Source organism: Manis javanica, chromosome 9 (genome assembly GCF_040802235.1).
Source record: "Manis javanica isolate MJ-LG chromosome 9, MJ_LKY, whole genome shotgun sequence".
Lineage (NCBI taxonomy): Eukaryota > Metazoa > Chordata > Mammalia > Pholidota > Manidae > Manis > Manis javanica.
Window position 1 is genome coordinate 120,470,257 of NC_133164.1, and position 18,134 is coordinate 120,488,390.

The following is an 18,134-nucleotide window of genomic DNA, read 5'->3' on the forward strand; positions in this document are numbered from 1 at the left end:
GCAAAAATATGCAAATGGGATGACATCACACCAAAAGCCTTCTGCACAGCAAAATGCAAAGGCAGCCTCCTGAGTATGAGGAAGTATTTGCAAGTCATATATCCAATAAGGGGTTAATATCCACAATATATAAAGAACTCATACAACTCATTAACAAAATAACAAACAATCCAATTTAAAAGGTGGCAGAGGATCTGAATAGACATTTTTCTGAAGAAGACACACAGATGGCCAACAGGCACAATCCCAATGGCATTTTTGAAAAGATGTTCAACACCACTAGTCATCAGGGAAGTGAAAATCAAAGCCAAAATGAGATATTATCTCACACCTGTAAGAACGGCTATTATCAAAAAAGAAGAAATAACCAGTGTTGGCAATGATGTGGAGAAAAGGGAATTCTCATGCACTGCTGATGGGAATGTAAATTGGTGGAGACCCTGTGGAACACAGTATGGAGGTTCCCCAAAATACAAGAACAGAACTGCCACATAATCCAGAGATTCCACTTCTGCTTATTATCTGAAGAAAACAAAAGCACTAATTCAAAAAGATCTATGTATCTCTATGTTCGTTGCAGCATTATTCACAACAGTCAAGATATGGAAACAATCAAAGTGTCCATTGATGGATGATTGGATAAAGATTGTGTGTGCATGCACGTGCACACGCACAAACACACACACACACACACACACATGAATATTATTCAGCTATAAAACAGAACAGAATCTTGCTATTTGTGACAGCATGGACAGGCCTTGTGGATATTATGCTAAGTGAAATAAGTAAGACAGAGAAAGATAAAAACTGTATCATTTCACTTACATGTAGAATCTAAAAAACAAAACAAAAGCAATCTAAATTCATAGATGCAAAGAACAAACTGGTGGTTGCCAGAAGGGAAGGGGTTTGGGAGGTAGACACAATGGCAAAAGGGAATCAAGAGTTACAAGCTCATAGTCAGAAATAAGTTATGGGGATATAATGTACAGTGTGGTGACTACAGTCAACTATATTGTGTGTGTATTATGTGATTTTATACGGTGACAGAAGGAAACCAGACTTAGTGTGGTGATCATTTTACAGTCTACACAATTACTGATTGTTAATGTTGAACAACTGAAATGAGAATAACGTGTCAATTAAGAAGAATAAATGTAAGTTTGTAGCATACATTTTCCATTTGACATCCTTTGCTGGGGCTGAAATTAGAATATTTTGAGCCTACAGTGTAAATATAATAGGAAGACAATATAATACTACCTGCCCTAAACTTATTCCATCTTTTATTTCTATGTGAAAAACAAAGTAATCAAGTAATGTCCTTTGAGCCTTTAAAACCTTGTATCTTTTCATCTTTTAGTGCAAAATTCAAATTAAACTTCAGTTGTTGAAAAATGATATAGACAGATAGATAGAAGTATGCATTTTTTCTTTCTTACCAGAGCATACATCAGAACTCTGATTATCTACACACAAAAAATTTAGAACCTTTCAATGTGGATAATACACACGCAACTACATTTCAGGTAAAAAAAGGAAAAGCATTGTGCTGGATAATTAAAATAACATTGAGTCCATTGCAATATTCTGCCAAAATACATTTCATTTAACATGCACAGAAATCTTTCTGAACACTCAATTTAAATCACTGCCCTACAGTGTATCTTTTCCATTACCTTTGAAGTCAATCAGCATGGAGTTTGAGAGAAGGCTAGGAATTGGAACGAATGTCCCTAGAACACTTTGAGCTCCTCAGATGAAAGGTGTTACTTAAGTACAAAGTATCATAATAATTTCAACATAGTTTTCAACTCCATTACTTCCATGCCACCACTGAAAGCGACTTCATCTGTTTGGTGCTTTGAGGCATATATAATCCTTAAATTGGATTTCTCTAATAGGGTGTAAATTTGTTTCATAAAACTAGTTCAGAAAAAATATCATCAAAAGAAGAATATTCCATAAACATAACATTCTGTGTTTATAAATAACAGAAAATCTCTCTATTTGGAAGAAAAGGACAAAGTTACCGAAAGGTATTTGCTCCTGAAGAAACTGAAAAGACTACTTTTCCCCATTGCAGAACATCCTCAATGCTTTTTTTCTCTTAATATGGAATCAAGTACCTGGTAATACCAGTGGACTGGGGGGTACAGCGAATACTGTGGCATGTTCGTCCCGTAGTTTACATGTTCAAATGGCAAAGAAAATTGAGGCATGGATGCAGCGCGAATTATTTTCTACTCAAAAGGCATTCTCGGTTTGAGTAATAAAATTTGTGGATTATAGAGAAATGTTATTCCCCCTTTTAAGAATTCATTTTAAAATGATCATTCTGTTGTTTTCTCTCTTCTTTTGATCTAAATAATTTTACAAAAGCAGTACCAAAAGTATAGTATCTTTTCAAAAATTGAATCATTACTGATAATACTGGTAAATTTCACTATATTCATCCCAAAATTTCCATATTGGTCCCTTTACCAAGGGTCCATTGGTCTCCTTTGCCCCCGCCTTGGGGTAATCATGGTCATTAGTTTGGTGAATATGATTTCAGCATCATTAAAGTACTTTTATTATAAAATATGTTCTCATTATTCATTTTTCTACATTTGGTTTCAATCTTTAAGAAACAAACTGTCTTATTAAGATGAGAAAACAATACTATTGTACTATAATGAGCACTTTTCTGTTTTCTTGTTAACTTATCTGCAGGTACCAAAGTTTCTATCATGTAACTTTAAACATTTTCAGTGATTCTGAACTCACCTCGCTTCTCAGAAGTGGGGGTGCTCTTGTGGGGGGACCCTCCTAACACAGCTCTGCTTGCACAGGATGAAAGGAGGTTCTCCCGATGGCATCACGCAGGAGCCTCCCCCAGGGCTCCTGGCCCTTCTTCAGCCCTCACCCTGGTGTCCGTCTTCTGCAGACCCCAGGCGGGGAGCCAGCTGACTTCCCTCGGCCTCTTGCTCAGCCGCACAACCCCCTTATGCATGCTAGACTCTAATCCTAGGTGATTCATCACTGCACCGTGGGCCTGGCTAATGAAGCAGTGTCCAAAAATAAACACGATCCATGAAATAAAAAGTGAGGAATCATCACAATGTATCAGGAGATACAGGAAAAAAACCCTTTACAAGTGCCCCAATGACATCTTGAACCCTCCATATCCACACACGACCTCTGGTTGGCTGGCCCCTATCTACCACCAGTGCTGAAGCATATCTACTATGAAAACAGAAGCCAGGGGTCAAAAGTCTCATTTTTACAGTGGAGTAGAAAAGAATGTCAAACAAACTCTGATATTAAGAAATACAAACAAGTTTTAAGCTAAAAGTTAATACAAATTAGCCTCCCAGTAAGGCAAGATGGAAGCTAAAACCTACACTGTGGAACTGACTACAGTAGCCTGAGACCTAGAACACCCCTGGAAATACAGACCTGGATGGCCAAGCTCCATAGCTGGATGCTACTAGACATGTGTGTTGTGTAACTAAGCTTTATTATCTGGATTCCATGCTCACTACACAATCTTCTGATTATAATCTGGACACCCATGTGTGCTTGCTTACAAGAAAAATCGAGCTATGTGATTCTAAGGATTCTTACTGAAAACGTATGTATCTTCCTATGTGTGTTATCTATGCACATGTATGTGGATAAATGTATAGATGTATGCTCAGTGTTTTAGCGTGTTTATGGTGATTCATTCCTAAGTGTGTGGACATCAAGTTTTTGAGGCTGCAAATTGAGATTGAAATTCCAGGTTGTGGTAAATTCACAAAAATAATAAAGACCTGCCCCTCCCACTGCTATTTCTGCTTTGACATATTTTTTGACTGCCATCAGAAATAACTATCACCACCACGTGAAAGCTCAGGCCCATTAAAACAAACTAACAAGGAAAATGGCATTGTGTAAATATTATTTTGCACATCCATCCCCAATATCAGGGAACAAGTGGTTGTAAACAAAAAAATCTAGGATACTTATTCTCCCAATAACCCATACCAAGCCTTCTTTGCTTTTAAGGAACACAGGATGAACTCAATACAAATGATAGCTACTGACAGTTGAGATCTTACAGCCAGTAAAAGTTTCATAAATATGCATTGGTTGGCAATCAGTTTTCAAACAATCCTCTGAATGGTCAATATTATCCTTATTTTACCAACAAAAATATTCAAGAGTAGAACATGAAGGAACATGTCCAAGGTTTACAGCAAGCAAGAAATGACAGCCAGGACCAGAAGCTGGCTCTGGTTGCCAGACCAGGGTTCCTCGTGGCAGTCCAGCTCACAAGGTGCCTGCGTGGGCAGGCTGTCCCCTACCGTGCACAGCGCACCTGGGGGTCCTGGTGAACTCAGCATTCACTGAGTCGACTTGAGGATCTCTAACTCCTCCATGTTCCCGGATCACCACTTGAAGCACGCTACCAAACAAAAACTAAGTCCAAATTAAACTGAAGCCTGCCTGCCTCCCTTCTCCTTAAATGCTGTCTAAATTATCACGAACCCCTGCCCCTTTCCCATTGCATTAACTAACTGGTTTCCTCTCCCGCCTCCTTAAGGAATGAGCTGCCACTCAGGCAATGGCCATGGACCATGGAGGTCACCTACAAGTGGCCTCTTTATAGTACCGCTTTTCCCTCATAGGCCAAGTGCAGGGTTCCCTGTGCTCTGTGCTCTAGCTCAGCTGAATGCAAACAGAAGCCTCAGCCCACCTACAATTCACCCTTAATTTCATGGGATCACTTCCTTGTGCTTCCTTCTAACTCAGTTGTTCCTAATAGTAAAAGCTTCTTCTATAGATGAAGTAAGACCACTCTCAAGAACCAAGGGATGAAGGACAACATGGAGAGAATAAGTGGATTTTAAAACTTAGGAGAGCAGATTAAGCTCCACCATGCATGCGATCTCCAAGAGAGCTAGCAACATGGATGGTGTTGCCGATGTTGAGAAAGTTGACCTTGACACTTGATGAAACCACAGTTTTAAACCCTAGACACTAATTCCATGATCATTAATCCCAGAATGAAAATATAACCTATTAGACCATACTATGGGCCACTATCTTTAAGTTCTGATTATACTCAAAATTACCAGTGAAGAAAAAATATATACACTTACAACTTTAGCACAGATGAAGTAATCCCAATGTTTACACTTTTGTGGAACACATCAAATTAGCTGGACTCCTACATGTGAGTAAACCATGATTTCTGTGAGCAAGGTGACCTCAGTAAATCTCTCAGTGAAATTCTGAAAATATTACTAATTCTTAAGGTTAATATGTATGGTACAGTTAATATCCGACTTATTTACCTCAAGCCATAATATCATAATCAACATCAACATTGATCTTATATTAATTATTTTTAAAAATTGTAGTGCTTGAATTGAGCATCACAGCCCTGCTCTGATGTTACCTCTGTACATTGGAATAGAAACTTCAACAAATTTTATATATATTACAATTTTATCCACTGCCTGTTATAACATAAGTAAAACAATCAATACATACAAACTCAAGAAGACGTGTAGTTATATATAAGTAATGGGTTTTATGTAATTTGAGTCATTTTACCATTAAAAAATGACTTCACTTCAACACATCTCAAACTGCTTCAGCCTGAGGTTCTTGCAGTATAAAAATGTCATAACCAATTTTTATTGTAGTAAATGACAACTCACCATAAAGTGAGCCAGTCAATATCACAGACTCTTTTTAATATTCGCAGGTTAAAAGGAAAATTGACATAGAACACATAATTATATAACTAAAGATAATGTCTGCCAGACCTTGCAAATGAATACTTGGCTGCTATGGCCTGTTTTCCTTTCATCACAACTCTTAGGAATTTGCATTTCTAAAAAGAGATTACACTGCTTTATACTAAGATCCATTTGCTTTAAAAATTATAATTTCCAGAACAAATAAATTTTTTATTCTACTTCTCCAAAGATCACTTTGATGGATACATTTTACAATTCTACATTTGCCTTTCAAGTTTATTGGGATTCCAGGTATACTGTAATTAGTTTCTTTATACTGATTGCCTCTTAAATTACCCATTTTAGCATACTGGAAGTTCATTTAATTAGCTGTACTGATGATGACCCTGCAGACCCCTGAGTCTACACTTTACTTCTACTGTAGGCTACATTTTAAATTTATGCTCCTTTCGAATTGATGAAATGGAAAGAGTATTGCAAGTTTGATTTGAAATAGAACTGGAAAACGCTTTGAAAAAGTATAAAGCTGTCTTTTAAAAGTTCTTGTACTATGACAATAGAAAACTAAAGAAGAAAAGGAAAATAACAAGCCCTTACTTACCAGGTGTGAAATTGTATCGAGCAGAAAATCCCATAGATTCCAGCTCTCCATCAGCAAAAAATTTAATCCATAGAAATCTTCCACTGGATTTTATTACAGGTGGATTTTGTTGTCCACAGAAACGTCCAATTATTGGAGAAAATCCAAAAGGTCCATCACGAACTTCAATATGATCAAATTTGCATTCCCAAGATGGTTCAATAGAGTAGTTGTCATCAAAGTAGAGTTCAATGCACTGTCTTGGGGCAGCTAAGAAAAAGAAAGATTATGTCTACAAGACCCTTTTTAAATATTTCATTTGATTTTTCTGATTCTACTTCAGATTTTATCTGTGGACCTTCTACCAAACTTTCGGTGTGACATGCATGGAGATGCAAAGCATGGATTCAGCATTCTAAGGGGTAATATTTCCATAGGACTGTCTAAGAATAAGCCTTAAAATTGATGATGTTGCACGAAATATTATTCTGATAGTAAATCTTGATGTCTAACACAGAACTAACAAATCCTAGTATTTCTATGAAAGGCTAACATCAGTTTTAGAAAGTGAAGAGGGGTTTTTCCACTACTGCTGTCGTATTTTCTGGAGCGCCCAGGTTAAAGGTCAGAAACCACTTGAGAATTGTGCAGCATAGTTATACAATCATTCAGAGTCCCAATCGGATGTCTGTATTAGATGGTGCTGCAAATACAAGGATATTAACAGTAGCGCTTCTAGAACACAGATTTTATGTCACTGTGAGCTTTAAACTTATTCAGCAACTCTCTTGTCAGTTACAGGAAAATGATCAATGCATTTAACATACAGGATCCATTAGGGTGTCCTACACCCCACACCTCCAGGGTCTTCTCACTTCACAGCCCAAGCTCAGGCCCCTGAAGACATGCCATGCTTTCTAAGAAACATGCCCTTTCAGGCCTTCATGGATTTTCCCACTTTCTTGAGTATCTAATACCTCCAAATTGTTAACTCCTATTTATGCAAGAAAATGTTGCTTAAAAGAAACCTCCTCTCTAAATCTACTAACTGAAGACAAAAACAGTATCTATTCACCTTTTTTAGCACTAAGCACAATATTTCTCATAAGGGTGACATTAACAATGTTCTCTTTAGGTTTCACTGAGTTGTGAGTGAAATTACCTTCTAAATGTTACTATAGCCCTTGAAAGAATCATGAAGAAAAGCCTTACAGAATGGATATTCTGTAAGCCTTCACATGGATGCGTTTGCCAGTACCTTTCCAGTCTTCCCTTGTTATGTCCAAAACAGTTCAAAATTCTGGCATTCCAGACTGACATTCAAGCAGGATATCCCAGCACAGCCGTAATGGTTGTGGAAATATCCACACACATCCATCCTAGTTAGTAAACAGCTGTTGCCTTGAGTCCTCGGAACGTCTGCCTGCCTCCTGGCCTTCTTCAGGGACCAACTGCCTCCAGAAACTCTAAAGTTAAGACTTCTGGCACATGGGGAGCCTCCCCATGTAGTTGATAATCATTTTAAATGACTGCTGTCCACACCACACCAGTTCTTAAATGTATAATGAATATCACCCTTGATGGCTTTAAAATTCAAGTCTTGTATGCAAGGATGTCAGACACTTATGTAGAATTGAGATGCATGATCACTTGGAAGTTAGAGACTTAAAGAATAAAATTTAATCCTGATGCTCTTTAAGAATAAAATTGAAGATCAATTGGTTAAAGGTCAATGCATGTTAATAGACTATTTTAAGGATTATTTTTAACCTCTAAAAATGTTTCTGGCTCTTTGGACATTTAAAAGACACATTGACTATTCTTATAAGAAAAATTAGGAACGGTTTTATCTAACTGATGTGTATGACAAAGATCAATAAATATAGTATGGACCATACCAATAGATTTGAGGGACTTTAAAGGTTTTAATTTAAATATGCAAGTTGGAAAATATTCTATGAAATAACCTGGAAAACCATGCTATCCTGTTAAAGTATTAGTCTAATAACAAAAGGCAAATGCTGAAGAAACTGGACCTATTTATGTATGAGCGCTAAGTATGTCATTTGTGTGTATTGCTGTCCTATAGAACATGTCTGCTTGTTGATCTGGCCTCTGATAAGCCAGTAGGATAAATTGTATGAAGAAACGAACTATTTCAGAATGGGGGGATATTTCTTTAGATGTAACTCATGTATCGCTAGAGAACAGTCATGTGCTAATTTACTTAATAGTCTATAAGCATCCATCATCTATCATTCCCTTTAGGAAGCACGTGGCCATCTCACATGGATTCATTAACTCACACCTCCATTTTCATCGTCACTGAGGTTCTGTCCAACGTGGACGAATGAACTTCTCAACGTTCCTTCCAGAAACAGGCTATCTTTCCGGCTTTTGCTGAGCCAGGTTATACGCTCACAGTTCATTTTCCTTTGGTCCAGCATGTTGAAGTAAATAAACTACACACCCCCATACTAAATTCCACCAACTGGATTTTAGATGGCAGCAAAGTGACTCTTTAAAATAAGTCAGTCATATAATTCTTGTCGTAGATTTTTAAAAATGAGTCCTTATGGTACAGGCAAACCACTGGAAGCTATTCAGGGCTAACTGCATAAGCACGTTTTCTTCCCCTTTAAACTTCTTCATTCTCCTGCTTTTCAACTTAACATTTTCTATAAGGTATCTTCACTCAAAGAGTGAGGTTCCTTTTCGAGAGGCCTACACCACTTTGAGAATCTTTGAGCACATTAAGAACTGAGCACTTCTGCCCGAACAGCGCACGTGTATACAGAATACCGCCTCCCGTGCAAGGGAATTTCAGGACAACCTGAAATACAGAAAATGGAACCTCCTTTCTGCGACTGAGACTCCACCTGTAATTATCACTATCTCAGCTCATAAACTTGACCGATTATTTATCCCTTTTTTCCTTGTACTTTAAATTTACCTTTGCCTACAGAGCAGGCTCTTCATTTCAGAATTAAATTCGACACTCTGTCCCATTGAAAGGTGAAAAGACAAAAAAAAAAAGAAAGTGCCTTTGTCCCACGAGTTCATCGATGCCGGCCCATCCTCTGCGAGCTGCTCGCACCTGCACAAGGTCAGGGCCGCCACACACCCTAGCGTTCTCTTCGTGGCCTCCTTCCACACACGCATTCGCGTTCGCCTTGTTTTTCTTTGCTGCACCAACTGTTTCTTTGGCTACTTCCTGCTTCCTGAAACACTGACCTCTCTTGCTGCTGTGAGGTCTTCTACCTGATTCTCCAGTCCATCTCTGGCTTTTTCTTCACAGTCCCTGTCCCTCTCCTTCTTTGCTCAGCCCTCCGATGTTGCTCTCTAGAAACATATCCTGTGTCTTCTTCCCCTCTTTCTAGGCTAGTCTCTGGGTGCCACTGGCCTCCGCGCGCAGAGCTATCCCAACAGCATGATGCCTGCAGCTCCATCTAGGACCGATTACATCACAATTCCTGGGGCACACCCAGGCATCTGCATGATCTGAAGAACTGTGTTCCACGTATCCTCTCCAAATTACTCTGTTCCTACTAACAGCCTCAACAGCAGTCTTAAACTCATGATCTGTGAATATATCATTTCAGCCCAGAACTGTCCACCGAGTGAAAGATCCATAGAGCTAGTCTCTTTACGAGACATCTCCATAAACACCAAGGTTGAACATGAATGCATTATTTTTCCTTTTAACTCTTTCTCCACCTATATTCCTTACGTGCCACAGTAATTCCATCTAACAAGTCACCAAGCCAGAAACTGCAGGGTAGTCCCAGGACCCCCATTTTCTCTTCCCTACAGCCAGTCATCCTTAAATTCCCCCCATATCTGCCTGTGATTACCACCACCAGGTCACTGCTATAGTCCAGGCTGTCCTGTGGTTCCCTCGCCCTTTTGCTCACATCCTTTGCCTTCTGCTACTCCACCCAAATCTCACCTTACTGTTTTCCCCTTCACTTACTTCACTGGCACCCCACAGTTGGTAACACAAAGTCCAAATTTGCATGACCAGAACAGTGGAGCAGCAAACTGCCCCTCTCAGACTGCCCACCACCATCCTCGCCCTTCCCTCCTTGCCCTCTAGAGAAGCCCCGTGCTAACACACGCGGGCTGGCCACAGCAAGCCTCCACACTTGTGCACACACTCTTCAATATCGAGAATGATTGTCTCCTAGATGGTTTCCAAAACTGAGCATAGCCCTCTCTTCCTTCTCCCTATTCTAAATACTGTGATAAACTGGGGGCCTATTTAGGTTGTTTACTGAAAGGGCAGAGTCCCCAGACGATTTTATAAGTTCCCATGTCTGCTTTGTTCAATACGCTCTAGTCTGTACCTAGAAGAATGGTCATTTCTTAGTAGTTGCTCAACAAATATTTGTTTAATAAGTGTACGGATGAAAAAAAGTGGCTAGTATGAAGTATTTCAAAAAGGGTATGAAAGAGTGATTAATAGAAACAGCAGGTTCTATTTGGTTTCCAACTTTAAGTTTTGCTTTTGACACAAAAGAATAAATGCAATTATGTGCATGATGTTAAAATCAAGTATCAGCAATGTTTCTTAATTTTATAATAATAAAAATGAAAGCAGAATGAATATGCAAAGATTTGTTCCTGAATTAATCCTTTAAATGAAAGAATTAGTTGGCTTTATTCTTTTTAATCATTTGACATTTTGAAAGACTATTACTTCAAAACATAAATTATGTGGATTTAAGCAACGTATATAACCCCCTGTGCTCAGTTTCCTTATCCATAAAGTGAGGACGACAAAAGTGCCTATTTCCTACAAGTAAGTGTCTTAGTATATGTTATCAAAAGTTCCAGACAGACAGACATACATATAATACATATGCAGTATTAACTTGATGTAAGGAACTATAAATCTGACCCAGAGCTTCTGTAATTCAATTTCCTATTCTATCAAAGTTAAGAGGAAAAAGAAATTCCAGAGTTCCATTTTCTCAGCTTTTCCTTTTATTATCAGAGCTTATTCTTTGTGCTTCTTGTAATGCAATGTGTCTTTGCTAAAAGTTCAACTTCAGGCTTAACAAGGACAGAGAGAGAAGACCCTTAACCCAAAAATTACAAAAGGAAAAAAAAAGATTTCTAAATAGGAATTTTTGAAATCTGTAAATAGAAAGCCCTTTTTTTTTGAAAGACCTATCAAGTGAACATGTTCCCTAATTTATTAGTAAATACTGGGCAGGCATATCTTTTTCACGAAGTTACTCCTTGGTGTGTCTGTGTGTGTGCGTGTCGTGGGGGGATTGCAGGCTCTGGGCCATTAGGTTCTAACACTTACAATATTGAAACTTTCTATCACTGGATGAAACAATCATGTATTGTAGAAAACTGTATTATCCAAGTGGTGTCTACAACGGTAATGGAAATGGAAAATGTCCAAAGAGAAGTGAATCTCTTTCTCAGCATTATTATCCCTCCAGTTGGAAAAAAATGATGAAAAGCAGCATCATACTTTGGAATCTTAACTTGGGCAATGAAGGATGATAATGCCTCTTGTGAGCATGAAGAAGGCAACTATCATTCAGACTGATGTTCAGAAAACATGACTGTAGATCTATTTCTGACATTAATATGTATTTTTGCATGTTATATTATTAAGGAAAAATAACAAATGTATAGGTTAGGCTAATAATTGTTAACTAAAAGAAAAAAAGTAGTTTCCAATAACAGTTGGAATATTTTGTAGTTGATTTAATTGACTTGGAATTCTAAATTAACTATTGTCCTTGTTTCCTAGAATTTGCTTGTTCATAACCCATTAATAATAATTTCTATAATGAGCTTGATTCCAGTTTACAATCTGGATTTGATTCGCTGAAAGATATTCATGTACACGGTCTCCAAAACCAGTCTTTGTAATGTCAATACATGCGCTGTCTGCCCGAAGCTGTGGAGAAGGCCATTGGCTTAGGGCTCTGCGGGGCTCTGGTTTCCTGCTCTCCGCTTACCTTCTATGATGTAGATGCACTCTCGGTCAGGGGGGTACTTGCTGGGATAGTTGGGAGAGGTGAAGATCCCTCCCTCTGCATGTTTTGTCCAAGTTCCGCACTGCACTGACTTCTGTGTTTCTGAGGTGGTTTGCTTTTCTGTGAAAACAATTGTAAAAGAGCCATCATCCAATTTTCTATAAAACCAAAACTAGAGAGGACATTCTTATAATGGCCATTAGTAAATTAATTTTTAAATGCTGTCTTAGTCAAAATCAATCAGTTATACACACTATAATATGTACAGATATTCCGGAATATAAAGAATATGGGGAAAAGAGGAAAATGCAAATCATTAAAAGTTTTCCTTTTTTTAAAGACACACACCTGCTCCTTTCTTGGTTGCCATAGACAAATGGAGGATGATTAAACTTGCTACAACTGAAAGAAGAAAGAAAAATTATTAAAAGATAATATTAATATACACTGAAATGATTAAATTCTATAACAACATAAAGATAAAATCATATCAAGCAGATGAATTTTATTATTGTCAACTGTTCCAACTTAATGCACAACTTGCAAAAACAGATTCCAAATGTACAAATCAGGAAAACTTATGAATCCTTTCAAGAAGTAATGCAAGTTAATGGATGAGACCCAAATCCCTAAGGTAAATGCATGCTACAAGATTCAAGAGGAAATTGTGTAACCTACTAATGTCATACTACAACAGGATGTCGGGAACCACTGTTCTAAGCTTCCCTTCATGCCTGGCTCTGCCAGCATCTCTGAAGAGACAGTGGGAGCAGGTAGCAGGATGAAAAGGAAAAGCAAACAGTGAAACAGGACTCTGGGGCTGCTCCTAGCACTAGCCAATGTTGTTAAACTTCAGAAAATAAATACTTAGGCAAATCCTATGGCGGGGGGCTGGGAGAGGGAAACAGGAGAAAAACAGATTAGTGTGGATTGGAGGTATTAGGCAGCAATATAAAAATGTACTGTACTCCCCCCTCCCAGGTAACCCCCCGGCTTTCTAAGCTACAAAATCAATCCCTTCTGGTCTTAACTTCATTATTTAGTACTCTCCAGAAATAATTATTTTGAGAAAGGTGATTTCCATAAGCATTTTATTGAGTCAGTTTTTCAGCATCAAGGAGGCCCTGTAGCAACAATAAATCTGGAAAGACTATTCTAACCTTATCTTCTGCCTTACTTTCATAGTCTTGATTTACTCAACAGTTTTATGAAATCTAAAACTAGAAAAGTAGTAAGGCAATCTAGGTTTGATAATTTCCGGTTTTGTCTCCCACTTTCTTTCTGTTATTTATTTTGTTGCCCAGTTACCTAAAAGCTCTAAGTGCCATTAAGTATGTAATATTTCCACTTAAAATTAATTTGTGAAAGGGGGGGGTATAATTCATAATGATTTCCTAAACTAAAGCGTACTACAGGAGCTTATCAATTTATGCATAGAGATTATTAGAAAAGTATGTGGACCTTGATATTAGTGTTTGAGAAATTACATGAATTCTATTAGTTTGTACACCAGCAGGCAACTGCTTTCAGATTGCAACATCAGTTGTTACTGTGTTTAAATAGAAGATACCTTTAACTTGCCATGATTTTGCACACTCACACAAAACACACAGGCCTACAGCCCTCAATATCACGGTGCAGGTGTGCTGGTGTCTTTACTCTGCTTTTCCTGTGCTGATGGAATCACAATCGTGGAACAAGCACTGTGATTAACGTATCGGGAAAGCCAGTCTTGTACCGGCGTGGCACAGGATTAACACTCTAGCCTTTGCTTTATTATGTGAAATTTCCACTGTCTAATTTCTCGTATTGCCATTTGCTTGATGCCTTCTGGTGCTATTTCCTCCAATGCGTGCCCCCGTCAACTGCACGCGTTTCTCTGCGCTCGCCACGCAACCTCGCGGTCTGCGGGCCGGGAAAGCAGACACCTGCCGTCTGCCCGGGCGCTGCGCTAAGGTGCACCCTGAGCTCCCCACTGTAGGGGGAATGGGCCCGGCCAGCTCCAGAGGCTCCCGAGAAAGGAATGGTCTTTCTCCCCCACCAAGGGTGGCCCCGCTCTCTCCCTCGGCTCACCTGCGCGCCCACTCGTGCCCACTCCCCGCACGTGCCCAGCCTCTTCCGCACGTGCCCAGCCCCGAACTCCTGGCTCCCCTCGGCCGCGCGAGATCCCCGCAGGCGGCCACAGGGCTCCCGGGCATCGGGGGGCCACCCGGCGACCCGCGAGCGCGCGCCGCAGTACAGAAAGTTTCCGTGCGCAGGGCTCGCGGGGACTGCGGGGCCCGGCGGGAGCGCGGCGGCCAGGCTTCCCCCGCGCGCCCGGCCACGAGGGAGGGAGTAGGCAGGCAGGGCAGGGCGGCGCGGGCGGCGGGAAAGGGACTCACTGTGAAACAAGCTGCGTCCATGGATCATGTCTGTGCGTTACTCCAGAGGCTCCGGGCTCCACTAATTCCATTTAGAGACGGGAAGGCGTGCAGTGCGGTGATGGGGGAGAGGAGGGAGCGGGGAGACGTTAAATATGCAATCCAAGAGCAGGAAGACGGGGGGCAGAGAGCGAGGAGGGAGCGATCGGAGCCCACACGGCGGCGGGAGCCGAGTCCGCGCGTCCCCCGCCCCTGGCTGCCTGGCGCTCGCGCTCGCCCGCTCGCTCACCGCCGCGCAGCCCGCATCCCCGCCGCGACGCTCGCATCACAGCCGGGCGCCGACCGCCGCCCTGGGCACCGCCGGCCGCGGCACCCTCCTCCTCTGCATCGCCGCGGCGGGCGCGGGGCGAGCCCGGGGCCGGGGCTGGGGCCGGTCCGCACCGACGGCAGCGGCTGGGGCTCTCAGGCCCCCGCTTCATGCGCGGCGCGCAGCAGGTCGGCGCAGCCCGGCGCGCGGGGAGCCCAGCGGCGGCCCTTCTGTCTCCAGCCCTCGGGGAGCTTCCGCTGAGGCATCGAAGCCCGGAGGAAGGGGCCCGTCATCGGCTCGCCGGGTCCGCGCAGCCTCTGCGATCTCGCGGAGAGAGGAGCGGGTGGGTGGGCGTCCGGGCGGCGGGGAGCGGGGGCGGCGGCGGGGGCGGGGAGGCGGGAGGGCGGGAGCGGCGGGCGGCGGAGCTGCCAGGCGGGCGCCTGAGTCACGGCCGTGCGCTGCGCGACCCTCCCGCGAGCTGGGCGCCGGCGCGGAGCGGGGCGGCCGGGCCCGGGGTTGGTGCGCGGGGAGCGGGGCACCGCCGCTGGGGCCGGGGGGCGGGGGTGAGCACCCGGCTGGGATCGTCACTCGGCCCGCGGCGGCCGAGGGCGCCCGAAGCCGGCGCGCGGATCCCGGGCCGGAGCGCCGTGCCGGCCGCGGGGCGAGCAGGGGGCCGGGGCCATCCGGGGGAACCCCTCTGGGGCGCGGCGCTCCGCTTCCCGCGGGTGGGAAGCGGCGGCCGGTCCGGCCCTTATATCCGCCGCTCCGAGGAGGCGGGCCTTCCCTTCCCGGGGGCGAGGGCTCCGCGGGCGCCCGCCTCGGGCTGGGGGACCAGCAGGCGCGCCTGGCGCACGGGCAGCACCCAAAGTTTCGCGGTTTCGCGCCCGGCCTGCTGCGGAGGTCGCCCCGGCAAACACACGGGTTCTCGCAATCCCCGTCACCCGCCCCAGGGTGCTAAGAACCCCCGGGGCGGACCCAGAAACCCCGCACCCCACCCGGCGTGGGCAGGCGCGCGCGCAGCGCGTTCAACTCAGGAGAGAGAGCGAGAGAGTTGCTGGGGAAACGGCCTCGGAAAAGCCCGGCTCGTAAAATGCGAATAAATGAATCCGAAAGGCTCTCTGGCGGGCGGCGCCCCCTTCCTCCCGGCGCTGCGGATCGGCCGCCCCGCCCGAGGCCCCGGCCGGCTCCGCGCAGCCCGCGCGCCCCGCAGCCTCAGCCGCCCGGCGCCCCGCCGCAGCGCCCCCTCCCTCCGCAGCGCGGCCCGGCTCCGGCGGGGGATGGCGGCGGGGAGTGGAGGGGACAGGAGGAGCTGGGGAGGCAGGAAGCCGCGGGACGCGCTGCTGCCCAGACTAGGGTCACCCCAAAGGGCCGAGGAGGTCGGGGTCCGGAGCGCGCCCTCCCGCCAGCCTCCCCCCCACCCCGACCTGCGGCCCCGGAGCGGGCCGCCCACGTGGGTGCGGGCGGGGGCGCCTCCGTCCTGCCCTCGCGTCCCCCAGCCAGGCGGCTGCGAGAGGGCGGAGGTCTCCTGCTAGAAACTGGAGGGATATTGAGGTGGCCCCCAAGTCCGGAGGGGACCCCCGAGCCCCAGTCGCAGCCTCCAGGACTAAGTCCACCGAGCTTTTGGCTCCTTGACTCAGGCAGCTGCACGTCGTCGACGGAGGGGTAAAGGGACCAAGCGGACAGGGGTGTGCGCGTGCCTGTTTGCAGCCTTCTATGAAAGGTGGGCAGGTGGGGCAGGAGGGAGTGGAGGCCGGGGGAGAGAGACGGCGCGCACGGGGGCGCCACCTCCCCCAGCGCTTGGCGCCCGCGAGAGGAGCAGAAGCTCCAGAAAGAGCAAGGGGTGCGCGCACGAAGGAGAGCCGAGGAGCGTGTGGGGACCCGGGGTGCATCAGCCGCGTACGTACTTGTGAAAGGATCCGGGTTGGGAGGCGGGGAGGAAACATTCAGGAGGTCCTCCTGCGGGGGTCCTGAGACCCACCGGCGGTTCTGTGCCCGCGCGGGGTCGGAGGGGACCCGAGGGAGGGCATGCAGTGGGGTTCAAGAACAAATGCCCCAGATGCGAAGCAGCAGCCTGCAAAGGGTGGTTTGTAGGCGGCGAAAGAGGTTGGAAGACGGGCGAACAAGTGACCGAGAGCGCTGGTCACCCGCAGGGGAGGAAGGGTCTTTGAAAAATGGGCAATAACACAAGTTGACAGCGGAATGTTGAAATCTTTGAGATTGGATGGTAATTTTTTTTGGACATCTAGAAATATGTCTTTACTAAAACGGTAAAATCCTTCAATGAAATGGTGACCATGTTAAAAAATTATGTTAAGGGAATTTGCTGCGTTTCTCAATTGTCATTTAAAGATAGACTAGAAACTTGGGCTTTGCTAAATCCATCCACTCAAATATGTCTAACGGGTTTCCTGCTCTTTGCCCAGGTCGTTTTCCCAGGACACACTTTTTGTTACCTGGCCAAGGAAGCGGGCCCCAGAACTTTGCTAGGCAAGTGGCCCTTGTAGGAAATACAGGAAGGAAGGTCCAGGGCAAGCAAGGTGGGGGGGGGGGGGATCCGAGCCTTTTGTCCATTCTGTCACCCCACCACCATAACCTGATGGCCAGTATACCTATGATTGAAATCAAATTCTCATAAATGGCGGCCTCTTTGACCTTTGGACCCCTGTGTTCTCCTGGGCACTGCTTGGGGCTGAGGGGTTGCTTTTCAGCTCAGGCTTCAGTGTTGAGGGAGTGAGTGTTCATGTCCTGGACCAGGTCCCTGGCAGAGGCACCCTTAGGTACTCTGTACACTCACCAGACCAAACATGCTAAGGCTTTTCCATCAATCCCCTGCTCCCCCACAGCTATGGCTGCAGATTTTCCTTGAAGCTTCTATTCACTTTCCTGAACAGGCATGCAGAAATACTTTGACCTATTCACCACATCCTGCTTGCTTGGCAAACTGGCTTTCCACTTTCGACTTCCACACCACCACATGCTGAGGACTGGTGCCTCCCTGATGAGGACCCACAAGATTTTTCTTTCTGAGAAAAACCAGCATATGGGGAAGGTTCAGCTTCTCCAAGGGAAGGTTATGCACACATATGGTCCAATTTCAAGCTGTGATCATTTTGAATGGGAGCGATTATAAACTGATAGTTTTTATAA

General features: G+C 44.5%; 1 protein-coding gene across 6 annotated transcripts in view; it reads right to left on the reverse strand.

The window, feature by feature from the left end:
* The window catches only part of NETO1 (neuropilin and tolloid like 1), a 96,088-nt gene extending 80,843 nt beyond the window's left edge, over window positions 1-15,245 (reverse strand). For 2 of the 6 annotated variants that reach the window (XM_073213212.1, XM_073213211.1), the window contains exons 1-4: window positions 14,702-15,233; window positions 12,669-12,722; window positions 12,303-12,440; window positions 6,340-6,588 (exon numbers count right to left, since the gene is read on the reverse strand). In XM_073213212.1, the coding sequence (XP_073069313.1) occupies window positions 6,340-6,588; window positions 12,303-12,440; window positions 12,669-12,722; window positions 14,702-14,729 (469 nt within the window). In that variant the 5' untranslated portion in view covers window positions 14,730-15,233. Of the gene's footprint in view, window positions 1-6,339; window positions 6,589-12,302; window positions 12,441-12,668; window positions 12,723-14,393; window positions 14,497-14,701 lie in introns of those variants that run through there. The other 4 variants (XM_073213216.1, XM_073213217.1, XM_073213214.1 and 1 more) reach the window with 3 other exon arrangements.
* Window positions 15,246-18,134: the final 2,889 nt, after the last annotated feature.